The sequence below is a fragment of the Osmerus eperlanus genome, chromosome 8 (genome assembly GCF_963692335.1).
Source record: "Osmerus eperlanus chromosome 8, fOsmEpe2.1, whole genome shotgun sequence".
NCBI classification, from domain to species: Eukaryota; Metazoa; Chordata; class Actinopteri; order Osmeriformes; family Osmeridae; genus Osmerus; species Osmerus eperlanus.
The window spans coordinates 13,509,107-13,525,218 of NC_085025.1; the positions used below are offsets into that span (position 1 = coordinate 13,509,107).

Below are 16,112 nucleotides of genomic sequence, written 5' to 3' on the forward strand. Positions count from 1 at the left end.
TGTTTGACGATGGCTTAGCCGCGAGCACGGTTCGTGTTTACGCGGCTGCCATTTCGGCATGTCACGAAGGGTTCGCCAAAACGACACTGTTCAGCCACCCGCTGGTCAAGCGTTTTCTGGCTGGGGTGTGTAGGCTCAGGCCGCCTCCGAGAGCGTCAACACCTACATGGGATTTATCTCTGGTGTTAGACGCTCTGTGTGGGCCACCTTTCGAGCCCATAGACAATGTGTCATTGCGTCTGCTTTCTCTCAAGACGAGTCTGCTTCTCGCTTTGACTACGGCTAAGCGAGTGAGCGACTTGTGCGCTTTGTCAACACGCGCGGATTGTTTGGTCATCTCGGGTGATCGAACAAGAGCAGTGTTGCGTCCTAACCCGGCTTTTATCCCCAAGGTGATTAGCCGAGCGTTCAGGGCACAAAGCTGCGAACTGAGAGCCTTTTTCCCACCTCCGCACAGCGGAGAGGAGGAAAGACGCTTACATAGCCTGTGCCCAGTGCGCGCTCTCTCGCGCTATCTGGAATGCACAGCACGCATCAGATCTTCTCCCCAGTTACTGATCTGCTACGGTGGATCGAGAGCTGGCTTGCCACTCTCCAAACAGAGACTTTCTCACTGGCTCTGCGAGGCTATTGGTCTCGCGTACGAGTCTATGAGATGTCCCGTGCCACCTGGCATTCGGGCTCATTCCACCCGAGGAGTGGCGGCATCAGCCGCCATCCTCAGGGGTGTAGGAGTGGAGGAGATTTGTGAAGCAGCGTCTTGGTCGTCGCCTTCACCATTTGTGCGATATTATCTATTGGACGTTTCCTCCTCATCCTTTGCGCATTCTGTCCTCAGCATGGCTGGTGGATCAGGTGTAGCGAGATGACAACTCGCAAGGTTCTTGTGGGCCCTAGATGCGAGTTGTTCGTTGGGTTTATCGCCAAGTGTGGGACAGTCAGACATTCTCAGTTGAGATGTCTATACTGTATGTGTTCTGTTGCCCTTCCAGCTTAGCTGTTGTGCAGGCGAGAGGAACAACATGAGTTTTTAAGTAAACTCTCCTGTTTTCACCCTGGACGGCTCTCTGTGTCACAGTAGCGGCCTGACCGGGAGGACAGACCCTGTGTATTATTTACATCAGCAGGTCTGTCCTCGGTGCCTTGTGAGATTATGTGTCTTTTAGATCTAGTCTCGCTGGGGGTATATCTGGCCTCGCTCGCTCCGCCTAAACCAATAGGAGCAGAGCTCCCCTATGGGGCGGAGCTCCACGAAATAGAACCACAGTTCTATGAGTGGAGCGGAGCACACTCACACAGTATATATATAAGGGGGTGACAGCCGTCACTCATCCTCCCAAAAGTATTAATACAGCCGGGTTGAATAAGTCGAGCTGGGCCTGCAGCCCTATGGGGCTCCGCTCCACTCATAGAACTGGAGTTACCTCCATTAACTATCGTTCTATTTCGTAGAGCTCCGCCCCATAGGGGAGCTCTGCTCCTATTGGTTTACCCGCTGCCTAGTGCAGCTAATGACTGAAGATCAAAATATACACACACCTGTCACTCACACAGGTGCCCTATATAAGGGGGTGACAGCCGTGACTCATCCCTCCCAAAAAATTCAGCACGGGTTGCTCGAATTTAGTGGCTTGAAGATTAAAGAATATCTGAAATGAGCGTTTCCATTCCACCGCTTCCGCGCAAGGCTCTTTTAAGAGCCCAATGCCGGTGCCGTTTCTTGGAGGCCGATGGAGACCACCACGAATTTTGTTTCGTGTGCTTGGGACCTCGGCATGCCAGGGACGGTTTGGTGAACCCTCCTGTCTGCTTGTCGTGCGCTGGCCTCTCCGTCTCGGAGAGGCGGCTGCGTCACGACTTCTTTCAGGTGGAGGAGCCCCTCGAAGATGTGGTCTCTGCTCTGCTCTCCGAGGAGGAGAGTTCAGAATTTGAGGACCACCTCGAGGCGGCTATTGAGGTGCACGCGCCTGGGCGGGAACCTCCTGTGGAGGCTTTCTGCCCAAGCGTGTTGCGTTCAACCCCCCCGCACTTCTCTGAGGTAAAAGGGCGCGAGTTGACCTCGACCTCAGAGGATGACGAAGAGCCGGCTCCCGCCCCTCCCGTCTCCTCAGCGCTGTCTCGCAGGGCAGACTTCCCGTCTGTCATCGCGAAGGCAGCCGAAATCATGGGCGTTCCCCTGCCGGCCTCTCCTCCTGTGGAGGAAGATGACCCGTGGGATGTCGGCCCTCATGCAAAACGCAGTAAGGCCTCGAAGCCCTTATGCCCCACTATGCCGAGACTGGCAGACTATGTGCGGGGCTCATGGGAAGCGCCAGCGGTGGCTAACGCCCCGGTCAAGGCGCTCCTCCCGTTCACGAGGGTGAGCGGGCTGGGTGAGGCAGCGAAGTCCGGTCCCCCACCCTTGGAACCGTCCCTCGCCGCTTACCTGGTGCCAGGGGCGAGCGCTTGGTTGACGGCGAGGAAGGCGACCCTGCCATCATCCCGGGACAAGCTTACTGCCTCTCTGGCAGACAAGGCGTATGTCTGGGGTGCGCAGGCAGCGGCTGCCTCTGGGAACGCCGCCCTTCTGACGGCGGCGGTCTCCAAACTCTCCACGGAGAGGCCTGAGGGACTGTCGGCCGAGGAGACGTCGTGGGTTGCCAGGATGGCATCTGCCGCGCTCCACCTGAATCAGGGGGCAGCGATTTGCGCTGGCAGGGCGATGGGAAACAGCGTTGTGGTTCATCGCCACCTGTGGCTGTCGCTAACAGCCATGAGGGAGGCGGACAAGTCCGCCCTACTCAACGCTCCCGTGGCTAGCGAGGGCCTGTTCGGACCGGCTGTGGCGTCAGCCTCCGAACGCTTCTCGCGCCTGGAGGAGGAGAGGAAGCACCTGCTAGGGCATATGCCCCTGCAGAAGAAACCTCACGCTGCTCCATTCTCTGTTTCCTCCGGTACCTCGCAAAGCAGGAGGAAACGAGCTCGCCGCCCGGTGGCACGAGCGGCCGCTGCGACGCAGGCTGCTCCTCCCGCGGCACCTGTTCCACCCTTGGCTGTTCCCCCCGAGAGAGCGGGTCACAGCCGCCCGCCTAACGCCAGCTGGCGTGGTGGCGGAGGGGGAAGGAAGAGGAGAGCGTTTCTGGCGGCGGGGACCGAGGCTTCGGTCCCCACCCCGGTCTATCTGAATGAAATAAAGAGGCTTGGACCTCCACTTTACCACTCAGACAAGAGTATGGCCGTTTCCTGTCTGCGGCTCCGCAGCTACACGCACGCCCGCTCTCTCTGCGTTATGCAGAGTGGCGAGAGTCATGCTCACTGCCAAGCTGGCTAGACAGGATACTGAGAGAGGGTTGTGCCATCCAGTTCATGCGGACTCCCCCTCCTTTCAGAGGAGTGAGGGAGACACGCTTGTCCTGCCCGCTGAAAGCACTCGCTCTCCGGACGGAGATAGCGAGCTTGCTGACCAAAGGGACAGTGATCCCGGTCCCCAGAGATCAGGAGAACTCGGGTCTCTACTCCCCTTATTTTTTGGTTCCCAAGAAAAACGGGGGGATGAGGCCGATTCTAGACCTGAGGGTGCTCAACGAGAGTGTGGCCAAACGGCCCTTTCGCATGCTGACGATAAAGCGTTTGCTGACTTGTGTACAGCGGAACGACTTTGGGATCAGCATAGATCTGAAGGACGCGTATTTCCATGTGCCTATCAAACTGAAGCACAGGAGATTTCTGCGTTTTGCCTTCGAAGGGAAAAAGTACGAGTACACGCGCCTGCCGTTTGGTTACGCGCTGGCTCCTCGAACTTTCTCCAAGTGCGTGGAAGCAGCTCTAGAACCGTTACGGCGGACAGGAATACGCATTCTGGCGTACCTCGACGACCTGTTAGTTCTAGCTCAGTCTCCGGACAGAGCTATCCAGGACGCGACCTCACTGGTGAGTCAGCTCAGCCAGTTGGGGTTCGCTGTCAACTGGGAGAAGAGCGCTCCATGGCCCGCTCAACAGTTTACCTACCTAGGTATCCATTTGGACACTGTTGGGATGAGAGCCAGACTGTCGGCGCCACGGAGAGAGGCTATTTCAATAGCTCTCCGCGCGTTCCGGGTCTCACGCACAATCACCGCGCTGTCGGCGATGTCCCTATTGGGGTTGATGGCGGCGGCTCATGTAGTAGTGCCATTAGGCCTGTTATACATGCGCAAGCTGCAGAGATGGTTTGCTCAGCTGCGGTTGGATCCTGTGCGACACCGCCGCAGACTGCTAGTGATACCGAGATCAGTCAAAACCGATCTGAACCATTGGAGAGACCCGCGCGTCATGGCGCGCGGAGTCGACATGGGCAGAGTGACATCTCTCTACCCGGTCTTTACGGACGCGTCCTTGACCGGGTGGGGTGGAGTATGTCAGGCGGGCTCGATAGGAGGAAGATGGGAACCGTCAGAGACGCGTCACATCAACTTCCTGGAGCTCGAAGCGGTTCGACTGACTCTGTGCCATTTCGCGCTGGTGTTGAAGGATCAAGACGTTCTCGTCAGATCCGACAACAGGGTGACGGTGGCTTACATCAACAGACAGGGAGGGGTGCGCTCTCCAGCACTTCACCGCTTAGCGGAGGAAGTGTGGACTTGGGCTTTCACGCACCTACGCTCCCTGAGAGCTCTGCACATTCCAGGTCTGCTCAACGAGGGAGCGGACCTGATGTCAAGAGGCGGCCCGAGAGAGGACGAATGGAGGTTGAAACTGTCCATCGTGTCTCTGATCTGGGCACGTTTCGGCCGAGCACAGGTGGATCTGTTTGCGTCACGAGCCAACACACAGTGTCTTCTGTGGTTCTCGCTGCGCGCACAGGACAGACCTCCGCTTGGAGTCGATGCGTTCGCGCACCGTTCCTGGCCGAGAGGTCTGCTATACGCATTTCCACCTCTGGCCTCCATCCTCCCCTTGCTGGCTCGGGTGAGGTCAGACGGGCTGTCGGTCATTCTGATAGCCCCTGATCGCCCCGGAGCCCCATGGTTCCCGGAGATGATGGGGATGCTGGTGGGCGGGCCTTGGCCCATACCTCATCAGACGGATGCGCTCTCTCAGGCCGGAGGCCTGGTGAAGAGCCCTCCAGTGATCGGAGGCCCACTTATGGCTTGGCTACTGAGAGGGAACTCTTAGAGCGCCGGGGTCTGTCTGATGCTGTCATTCAGACCATTCAGAGTGCGCGCGCACAATCTACTGCTAGAGGGTACGCGTCGCGCTGGCGAGCCTTCATGCAATGGTGTGGAAAACAGAACCTTGACCCGGTCTCATGTCCGGTCGAAATGTTCTTGTGTTTCTTACAATCGTTTGACGAGGGCTTAGCCGCGAGCACGGTTCGTGTTTACGCGGCTGCCGTTTCGGCATGTCACGAAGGGTTCGCCAAAACGACACTGTTCAGCCACCCGCTGGTCAAGCGTTTTCTGGCTGGGGTGTGTAGGCTCAGGCCGCCTCCGAGAGCGTCAACACCTACATGGGATTTATCTCTGGTGTTAGACGCTCTGTGTGGGCCACCTTTCGAGCCCATAGACGATGTGTCATTACGTCTGCTTTCTCTCAAGACGAGTCTGCTTCTCGCTTTGACTACGGCTAAGCGAGTGAGCGACTTGTGCGCTTTGTCAACACGCGCGGATTGTTTGGTCATCTCGGGTGATCGAACAAGAGCGGTGTTGCGTCCTAACCCGGCTTTTATCCCCAAGGTGATTAGCCGAGCGTTCAGGGCACAAAGCTGCGCACTGAGAGGCTTTTTCCCACCTCCGCACAGCGGAGAGGAGGAAAGACGCTTACATAGCCTGTGCCCAGTGCGCGCTCTCTCGCGCTATCTGGAATGCACAGCAAGCATCAGATCTTCTCCCCAGTTACTGATCTGCTACGGTGGATCGAGAGCTGGCTTGCCACTCTCCAAACAGAGACTTTCTCACTGGCTCTGCGAGGCTATTGGTCTCGCGTACGAGTCTATGAGATGTCCCGTGCCACCTGGCATTCGGGCTCATTCCACCCGAGGAGTGGCGGCATCAGCCGCCATCCTCAGGGGTGTAGGAGTGGAGGAGATTTGTGAAGCGGCGTCTTGGTCGTCGCCTTCACCATTTGTGCGATATTATCTATTGGACGTTTCCTCCTCATCTTTTGCGCATTCTGTCCTCAGCATGGCTGGTGGATCAGGTGTAGCGAGATGACAACTCGCAAGGTTCTTGTGGGCCCTAGATGCGAGTTGTTCGTTGGGTTTATCGCCAAGTGTGGGACAGTCAGACATTCTCAGTTGAGATGTCTATACTGTATGTGTTCTGTTGCCCCTCCAGCTTAGCTGTTGTGCAGGCGAGAGGAACAACATGAGTTCTATTTCGTGGAGCTCCGCCCCATAGGGGAGCTCTGCTCCTATTGGTTTACCCGCTGCCTAGTGCAGCTAATGACTGAAGATCAAAATATACACACACCTGTCACTCACACAGGTGCCCTATATAAGGGGGTGACAGCCGTCACTCATCCTCCCAAAAAATTCAGCACGGGTTGCTCGAATTTAGTGGCTTGAAGATTAAAGAATATCTGAAATGAGCGTTTCCATTCCACCGCTTCCGCGCAAGGCTCTTTTAAGAGCCCAATGCCGGTGCCGTTTCTTGGAGGCCGATGGAGACCACCACGAATTTTGTTTCGTGTGCTTGGGACCTCGGCATGCCAGGGACGGTTTGGTGAACCCTCCTGTCTGCTTGTCGTGCGCTGGCCTCTCCGTCTCGGAGAGGCGGCTGCGTCACGACTTCTTTCAGGTGGAGGAGCCCCTCGAAGATGTGGTCTCCGCTCTGCTCTCCGAGGAGGAGAGTTCAGAATTTGAGGACCACCTCGAGGCGGCTATTGAGGTGCACGCGCCTGGGCGGGAACCTCCTGTGGAGGCTTTCTGCCCAAGCGTGTTGCGTTCAACCCCCCCGCACTTCTCTGAGGTAAAAGGGCGCGAGTTGACCTCGACCTCAGAGGATGACGAAGAGCCGGCTCCCGCCCCTCCCGTCTCCTCAGCGCTGTCTCGCAGGGCAGACTTCCCGTCTGTCATCGCGAAGGCAGCCGAAATCATGGGCGTTCCCCTGCCGGCCTCTCCTCCTGTGGAGGAAGATGACCCGTGGGATGTCGGCCCTCATGCAAAACGCAGTAAGGCCTCGAAGCCCTTATGCCCCACTATGCCGAGACTGGCAGATTATGTGCAGGGCTCATGGGAAGCGCCAGCGGTGGCTAACGCCCCGGTCAAGGCGCTCCTCCCGTTCACGAGGGTGAGCGGGCTGGGTGAGGCAGCGAAGTCCGGTCCCCCACCCTTGGAACCGTCCCTCGCCGCTTACCTGGTGCCAGGGGCGAGCGCTTGGTTGACGGCGAGGAAGGCGACCCTGCCATCATCCCGGGACAAGCTTACTGCCTCTCTGGCAGACAAGGCGTATGTCTGGGGTGCGCAGGCAGCGGCTGCCTCTGGGAACGCCGCCCTTCTGACGGCGGCGGTCTCCAAACTCTCCACGGAGAGGCCTGAGGGACTGTCGGCCGAGGAGACGTCGTGGGTTGCCAGGATGGCATCTGCCGCGCTCCACCTGAATCAGGGGGCAGCGATTTGCGCTGGCAGGGCGATGGGAAACAGCGTTGTGGTTCATCGCCACCTGTGGCTGTCGCTAACAGCCATGAGGGAGGCGGACAAGTCCGCCCTACTCAACGCTCCCGTGGCTAGCGAGGGCCTGTTCGGACCGGCTGTGGCGTCAGCCTCCGAACGCTTCTCGCGCCTGGAGGAGGAGAGGAAGCACCTGCTAGGGCATATGCCCCTGCAGAAGAAACCTCACGCTGCTCCATTCTCTGTTTCCTCCGGTACCTCGCAAAGCAGGAGGAAACGAGCTCGCCGTCCGGTGGCACGAGCGGCCGCTGCGACGCAGGCTGCTCCTCCCGCGGCACCTGTTCCACCCTTGGCTGTTCCCCCCGAGAGAGCGGGTCACAGCCGCCCGCCTAACGCCAGCTGGCGTGGTGGCGGAGGGGGAAGGAAGAGGAGAGCGTGACTGGCGGCGGGGACCGAGGCTTCGGTCCCCACCCCGTTCTATCTGAATGAAATAAAGAGGCTTGGACCTCCACTCTACTCTTTCCCTGAAAGACAAGTGTTCCATTCAGTGCCTCTTACGCCTTCGACGAGTACAGAGCTGAGCACTCGTACTGTTGTCGAGCGGGTTAATGAGTTGGTTTCGGTTCGCGAGTTGTCCTCAACGAGTGACGCCGAACCATCAAGCACTGCACTCGTAGCGGAGTCTGGCCCAGCTAGCAAGCGTGTGGCCAGACCGCTACCCGTCTCTGTGCACCTTGACACAGCGTGTGACTCTGTTGTCACGTTACAAGAACCATCACTGCGGCTGTGCGCCCAGAGCTCTGACCGCACTGTGAGACCTCTTGAAGCTCATAGCTCAGACAGAGCTCAGACCTCTCTTGGTCAGGGGGCGCAGCCCCAGCCCTTTCGAGTCGACCCCACCTTGGGCTGTGCCGCCGATTCGGTGCACAGCGGCGGCTGGGGTCAGACAAGAGTACGTCCGTTTCCTGTCTGCGGCTCCGCAGCTACACGCACGCCCGCTCTCTCTGCGTTATGCAGAGTGGCGAGAGTCATGCTCACTGCCAAGCTGGCTAGACAGGATACTGAGAGAGGGTTGTGCCATCCAGTTCATGCGGACTCCCCCTCCTTTCAGAGGAGTGAGGGAGACACGCTTGTCCTGCCCGCTGAAAGCACTCGCTCTCCGGACGGAGATAGCGAGCTTGCTGACCAAAGGGACAGTGATCCCGGTCCCCAGAGATCAGGAGAACTCGGGTCTCTACTCCCCTTATTTTTTGGTTCCCAAGAAAAACGGGGGGATGAGGCCGATTCTAGACCTGAGGGTGCTCAACGAGAGTGTGGCCAAACGGCCCTTTCGCATGCTGACGATAAAGCGTTTGCTGACTTGTGTACAGCGGAACGACTTTGGGATCAGCATAGATCTGAAGGACGCGTATTTCCATGTGCCTATCAAACAGAAGCACAGGAGATTTCTGCGTTTTGCCTTCGAAGGGAAAAAGTACGAGTACACGCGCCTGCCGTTTGGTTACGCGCTGGCTCCTCGAACTTTCTCCAAGTGCGTGGAAGCAGCTCTAGAACCGTTACGGCGGAGAGGAATACGCATTCTGGCGTACCTCGACGACCTGTTAGTTCTAGCTCAGTCTCCGGACAGAGCTATCCAGGACGCGACCTCACTGGTGAGTCAGCTCAGCCAGTTGGGGTTCGCTGTCAACTGGGAGAAGAGCGCTCCATGGCCCGCTCAACAGTTTACCTACCTAGGTATCCATTTGGACACTGTTGGGATGAGAGCCAGACTGTCGGCGCCACGGAGAGAGGCTATTTCATTAGCTCTCCGCGCGTTCCGGGTCTCACGCACAATCACCGCACTGTCGGCGATGTCCCTATTGGGGTTGATGGCGGCGGCTCATGTAGTAGTGCCATTAGGCCTGTTATACATGCGCAAGCTGCAGAGATGGTTTGCTCAGTTGCGGTTGGATCCTGTGCGACACCGCCGCAGACTGCTAGTGATACCGAGATCAGTCAAAACCGATCTGAACCATTGGAGAGACCCGCGCGTCATGGCGCGCGGAGTCGACATGGGCAGAGTGACATCTCTCTATCCGGTCTTTACGGACGCGTCCTTGACCGGGTGGGGTGGAGTATGTCAGGCGGGCTCGATAGGAGGAAGATGGGAACCGTCAGAGACGCGTCACATCAACCTCCTGGAGCTCGAAGCGGTTCGACTGACTCTGTGCCATTTCGCGCTGGTGTTGAAGGATCAAAACGTTCTCGTCAGATCCGACAACAGGGTGACGGTGTCTTACATCAACAGACAGGGAGGGGTGCGCTCTCCAGCACTTCACCGCTTAGCGGAGGAAGTGTGGACTTGGGCTTTCACGCACCTACGCTCCCTGAGAGCTCTGCACATTCCAGGTCTGCTCAACGAGGGAGCGGACCTGATGTCAAGAGGCGGCCCGAGAGAGGACGAATGGAGGTTGAAACCGTCCATCGTGTCTCTGATCTGGGCACGTTTCGGCCGAGCACAGGTGGATCTGTTTGCGTCACGAGCCAACACACAGTGTCTTCTGTGGTTCTCGCTGCGCGCACAGGACAGACCTCCGCTTGGAGTCGATGCATTCGCGCACCGTTCCTGGCCGAGAGGTCTGCTATACGCATTTCCACCTCTGGCCTCCATCCTCCCCTTGCTGGCTCGGGTGAGGTCGGACGGGCTGTCGGTCATTCTGATAGCCCCCGATCGCCCCGGAGCCCCATGGTTCCCAGAGATGATGGGGATGCTGGTGGGCGGGCCTTGGCCCATACCTCATCAGACGGATGCGCTCTCTCAGGCCGGAGGCCTGGTGAAGAGCCCTCCAGTGATCGGAGGCCCACTTATGGCTTGGCTACTGAGAGGGAACTCTTAGAGCGCCGGGGTCTGTCTGATGCTGTCATTCAGACCATTCAGAGTGCGCGCGCACAATCTACTGCTAGAGGGTACGCGTCGCGCTGGCGAGCCTTCATGCAATGGTGTGGAAAACAGAACCTTGACCCGGTCTCATGTCCGGTCGAAATGTTCTTGTGTTTCTTACAATCGTTGTTTGACGAGGGCTTAGCCGCGAGCACGGTTCGTGTTTACGCGGCTGCCGTTTCGGCATGTCACGAAGGGTTCGCCAAAACGACACTGTTCAGCCACCCGCTGGTCAAGCGTTTTCTGGCTGGGGTGTGTAGGCTCAGGCCGCCTCCGAGAGCGTCAACACCTACATGGGATTTATCTCTGGTGTTAGACGCTCTGTGTGGGCCACCTTTCGAGCCCATAGACGATGTGTCATTACGTCTGCTTTCTCTCAAGACGAGTCTGCTTCTCGCTTTGACTACGGCTAAGCGAGTGAGCGACTTGTGCGCTTTGTCAACACGCGCGGATTGTTTGGTCATCTCGGGTGATCGAACAAGAGCGGTGTTGCGTCCTAACCCGGCTTTTATCCCCAAGGTGATTAGCCGAGCGTTCAGGGCACAAAGCTGCGAACTGAGAGCCTTTTTCCCACCTCCGCACAGCGGAGAGGAGGAAAGACGCTTACATAGCCTGTGCCCAGTGCGCGCTCTCTCGCGCTATCTGGAATGCACAGCAAGCATCAGATCTTCTCCCCAGTTACTGATCTGCTACGGTGGATCGAGAGCTGGCTTGCCACTCTCCAAACAGAGACTTTCTCACTGGCTCTGCGAGGCTATTGGTCTCGCGTACGAGTCTATGAGATGTCCCGTGCCACCTGGCATTCGGGCTCATTCCACCCGAAGGGGTGTAGGAGTGGAGGAGATTTGTGAAGCGGCGTCTTGGTCGTCGCCTTCACCATTTGTGCGATATTATCTATTGGACGTTTCCTCCTCATCTTTTGCGCATTCTGTCCTCAGCATGGCTGGTGGATCAGGTGTAGCGAGATGACAACTCGCAAGGTTCTTGTGGGCCCTAGTTGCGAGTTGTTCGTTGGGTTTATCGCCAAGTGTGGGACAGTCAGACATTCTCAGTTGTGATGTCTATACTGTATGTGTTCTGTTGCCCCTCCAGCTTAGCTGTTGTGCAGGCGAGAGGAACAACATGAGTTTTTAAGTAAACTCTCCTGTTTTCACCCTGGACGGCTCTCTGTCACAGTAGCGGCCTGACCAGGAGGACAGACCCTGTGTATTATTTACATCAGCAGGTCTGTCCTCGGTGCCTTGTGAGATTATGTGTCTTTTAGATCTAGTCTCGCTGGGGGTATATCTGGCTTCGCTCGCTCCGCCTAAACCAATAGGAGCAGAGCTCCCCTATGGGGCGGAGCTCCACGAAATAGAACGATAGTTAATGGAGGTAACTCCAGTTCTATGAGTGGAGCGGAGCCCCATAGGGCTGCAGGCCCAGCTCGACTTATTCAACCCGGCTGTATTAATACTTTTGGGAGGATGAGTGACGGCTGTCACCCCCTTATATAGGGCACCTGTGTGAGTGACAGGTGTGTGTATATTTTGATCTTCAGTCATTAGCTGCACTAGGCAGCGGGTAAACCAATAGGAGCAGAGCTCCCCTATGGGGCTCCGCTCCACTCATAGAACTGGAGTTACCTCCATTAACTATCGTTTTTAAGTAAACTCTCCTGTTTTCACCCTGGACGGCTCTCTGTCACAGTAGCGGCCTGACCAGGAGGACAGACCCTGTGTATTATTTACATCAGCAGGTCTGTCCTCGGTGCCTTGTGAGATTATGTGTCTTTTAGATCTAGTCTCGCTGGGGGTATATCTGGCCTCGCTCGCTCCGCCTAAACCAATAGGAGCAGAGCTCCCCTATGGGGCGGAGCTCCACGAAATAGAACGATAGTTAATGGAGGTAACTCCAGTTCTATGAGTGGAGCGGAGCCCCATAGGGCTGCAGGCCCAGCTCGACTTATTCAACCCGGCTGTATTAATACTTTTGGGAGGATGAGTGACGGCTGTCACCCCCTTATATAGGGCACCTGTGTGAGTGACAGGTGTGTGTATATTTTGATCTTCAGTCATTAGCTGCACTAGGCAGCGGGTAAACCAATAGGAGCAGAGCTCCCCTATGGGGCTCCGCTCCACTCATAGAACTGGAGTTACCTCCATTAACTATCGTTACCTCCATTAACTATCGTTTGCGATAAAGCAAAAGACTCCGCCTTCAGTTGTGCCGCTACCTCTGATTGGATTGAGACCAAACCGGCCTTGTGACCAATGACTGCCAGTTACCGTGAAGTATAATAGCTGGCCTCTGAACAATGCCATTCACTGTAATCTAAAACGTCAACAAAATGAGCGGAAGAGGAAAAACTGGAGGCAAAGCCAGGGCCAAGGCAAAGACCAGGTCATCCCGCGCCGGTCTTCAGTTTCCTGTGGGTCGTGTTCACAGACTTCTCCGTAAAGGAAATTACGCTCAGCGTGTGGGAGCTGGTGCGCCAGTTTACTTGGCCGCTGTGCTCGAATATCTGACTGCTGAGATCCTTGAGTTGGCTGGCAACGCTGCCCGCGACAACAAGAAGACTCGCATCATTCCTCGTCACCTGCAGCTGGCTGTCCGCAACGACGAAGAGTTAAACAAACTCCTCGGTGGTGTCACCATCGCTCAGGGTGGAGTGTTGCCTAACATTCAGGCAGTACTTCTTCCCAAGAAGACCGAGAAGGCCGTCAAGGCCAAGTAAAGTCCCTGTTTGATTTGATGTGATTACTCACCCTCCACAAAGGCTCTTTTAAGAGCCACCCAATTAACTCTAGAAAAGCGCATTGACCTTATTGACCATTTTCATACAGGGATCAATTTTTTTCACTGGTGGGCTATATTCACAGATGTACTGGGCCAAATCGAATCTCGTTACCCTGCGTGACTGAAAAGTTCACTACATTGCGCGATTAATCAACATTTTCCTCGCAAGTGTTAAAGCTGGGAGGTGCACAGACGAGAATAGCCTCCTTAGTGAAAAATAAACCCTGTAGGCTCCCGCGGGAAGTAGCAGCTGGCCAATATTTTGTCCTAAAGATATTTAAAAGTAAGACAACTTTCTTTGGATAGGGTATTTTATCGTATCAACGTTGTTAATGATCATACATGCACTCCGCGTATTTGCCCCCCCCCAGCAGAATACGTTCCCACGGCCATGTAGCCTACATATCTGGATAGTCTCATTTCCGTAGGATACACTTACATTGACGCTAGTAAAAGATAATTATTGGATTTTAAATATAATTTTGTAATACATAACTAAACCACTAAAGCGACCAAAGGATCGGACCCAATGCCATTTCGCGCAGAAGTTCAAAGGAGGACGAGGGCGGAGGCATAACGTTTGAAATTTAGGCGGGCACGGCTTTGTAACATCCCCAAAGGCTCTTTTAAGAGCCATCCACATCACTCTTGCAAAGCGCAATATGTTCTTGAGGTTTTTCATGAGCCAGAAAGTTATACATTTGACATTACACATAAGTTACTAATGTGTCACCTTGAATATCCCTTACGAGTATTACGTCCCTTATGAAAAGTAAAATGTGTCCTTATCAGGTGTAGCCTACGTACACAAGAGCGTTGCCCAATGGATTTCTGAAAATAATGTTAATACGCGGCATATTGCTCTTTCTACCAGGGGGCTGAGAGTATAATCGTATATTGCGCGCAGGGATAAAGATGCTAATTTACAAATGCGAGAATCTATTTTAGATCTTCTTTGGAGGAGACTTAGCTGTGGAAGAAGAAACAAAATATATAGGTATATATCTGCACGCAAATAAATACGCTGTTCCCGTGTAAAAAGCGCTAGTTATTTTGGAAATTGTGATTAAATTTGACCTTTTGAAAGGGAAAATGGAAGTTGTTCTGAATTTGGATATAGTAATAGCAAAGCAAGCTTCGGAGTGGGGCGGGGTCTTGTTTGAATTTTTGGCGGCCCTGACTACATCCAATGGCGGGGGAGAGGGAGGCTCCTGCCTGACAATGAGGCCGTCCAATCAATGCAGGACGTGGCTGGAGATATAAACTTGTTCGCTTCCCCTTTTACTGTATTCAGTTTCGTGTCGAAGAGAAGGAAACAAGCAGCATGGCCAGAACCAAGCAGACCGCTCGTAAATCTACCGGTGGCAAAGCCCCGAGGAAGCAGCTTGCCACAAAGGCAGCCCGTAAGAGTGCGCCAGCCACCGGTGGCGTGAAGAAGCCCCATCGGTACAGGCCCGGCACCGTGGCTCTGAGAGAGATCCGTCGCTACCAGAAGTCGACTGAGCTGCTTATCCGCAAGCTCCCCTTCCAGCGTCTGGTCAGAGAAATCGCCCAGGACTTCAAGACTGACTTGCGGTTCCAGAGCTCCGCTGTGATGGCTCTGCAGGAGGCTAGCGAGGCCTATCTGGTCGGTCTCTTCGAGGACACCAACTTGTGCGCCATCCATGCCAAGAGGGTTACCATCATGCCCAAGGACATCCAACTGGCCCGCCGCATTCGCGGAGAGCGCGCCTAAATGTAATTTGACTGCAACATCCCCAAAGGCTCTTTTAAGAGCCACCTCATTATCTCTTTGAAAAGACAAAGTCCTTCCGTTTCCTTGCATGCTTGTATTATGTGAAATAACATGATCATAACCATGTGACACTGCTGGCAATAGTGAGTATGCCTGTCAAAGCAATGCGATTTTAATCGAATGCTCTGACAATCGATGACATTAAGCAGCTCAATTAGACTTTGCCCAGAACGACTGTCCCACTTTTCTAACGCACCGTCTGTGAGAAACGATTACATATGCTAGGCCTATATCGAATTTGGACTGTCCTTGCATGCTTGTAGTATGTAAAACGGCTGGCACCAGTGTTGTAGGCCTATTCACACAAAACGATTTGCAACAAATGGCAGCTCAATTTTATCTGGTCCAGAACCAACTTCTACAAAACAGAAATGGTGCGGTATGAATTGAATTCCTAATATGCTACTATTCAAGTCTCACAAATATCCACTCTTCTATCCCAAAATATCTAACAACTTGTACCCATTCTTTTTAAAGTTGTCTCAAAATAAAAAATATTTTTTTTTTTAACCTTCATATTTTCATATTACGGATAACGTTTAAAGGTAGTGGCTAGTTGATTTGAACTTACCCTGAAACATTACCTCATTCATGGTACATGGTCTGTGTTCAGAGTGGTGTGCACTCAATGATGAACATCATCACCATGGAGATGGTTTTGTAGCCTTGAACTTTACCATAATTATACATTATTTACTTTCTGATCTCCTTGGACAACTCTCTCCTTTGCTTTCTCAGGTCCGTGTTCAGTGTGGTGCACTCAATGATATCAAATGGCACTGTGACTTTTTTCCTCCATTCAAATAGGCTGAATGACGGATTACATGATTGGAGACATGTCTTGTGTTAAACAAATTAAAGGAAGTAATTGGTTTGTAAAATCACCATTTTATCTCTATAATGATCTATTATCTTTTCTAAGGGGTATCAAGAAATGTGTCCAGGACATGTTATAATATCTTAGTTAAACTGAGCAATTATGAATCTCTTTTCACAGCTTCTTTGTTTTATGACATACCAAAGGCATGTACGGATTGATGATGCAATAGCTT

At 54.3% G+C, this 16,112-nt stretch overlaps 1 protein-coding gene across 1 annotated transcript; it reads left to right on the top strand.

The window, feature by feature from the left end:
• The first annotated feature begins 12,816 nt into the window (after positions 1-12,816).
• On the top strand, positions 12,817-15,012 carry LOC134024852 (histone H2A-like). The gene is made up of 2 exons (XM_062467571.1): positions 12,817-13,199; positions 14,808-15,012. Exons 1-2 carry the CDS (start codon positions 12,817-12,819, stop codon positions 14,998-15,000), a joined length of 576 nt encoding a protein of 191 aa, XP_062323555.1. The 3' UTR covers positions 15,001-15,012.
• Positions 15,013-16,112: the final 1,100 nt, after the last annotated feature.

Coding starts and splice junctions, on each gene's coding strand:
- LOC134024852 (XM_062467571.1), top strand. CDS start 12,817: ATGAGCGGAAGAGGAAAAACTGGAGGCAAAGCCAGGGCCAAGGCAAAG. Junction 13,200..14,807: donor GAGAAGGCCGTCAAGGCCAA/GTAAAGTCCCTG, acceptor GCGTCTGGTCAG/AGAAATCGCCCAGGACTTCA.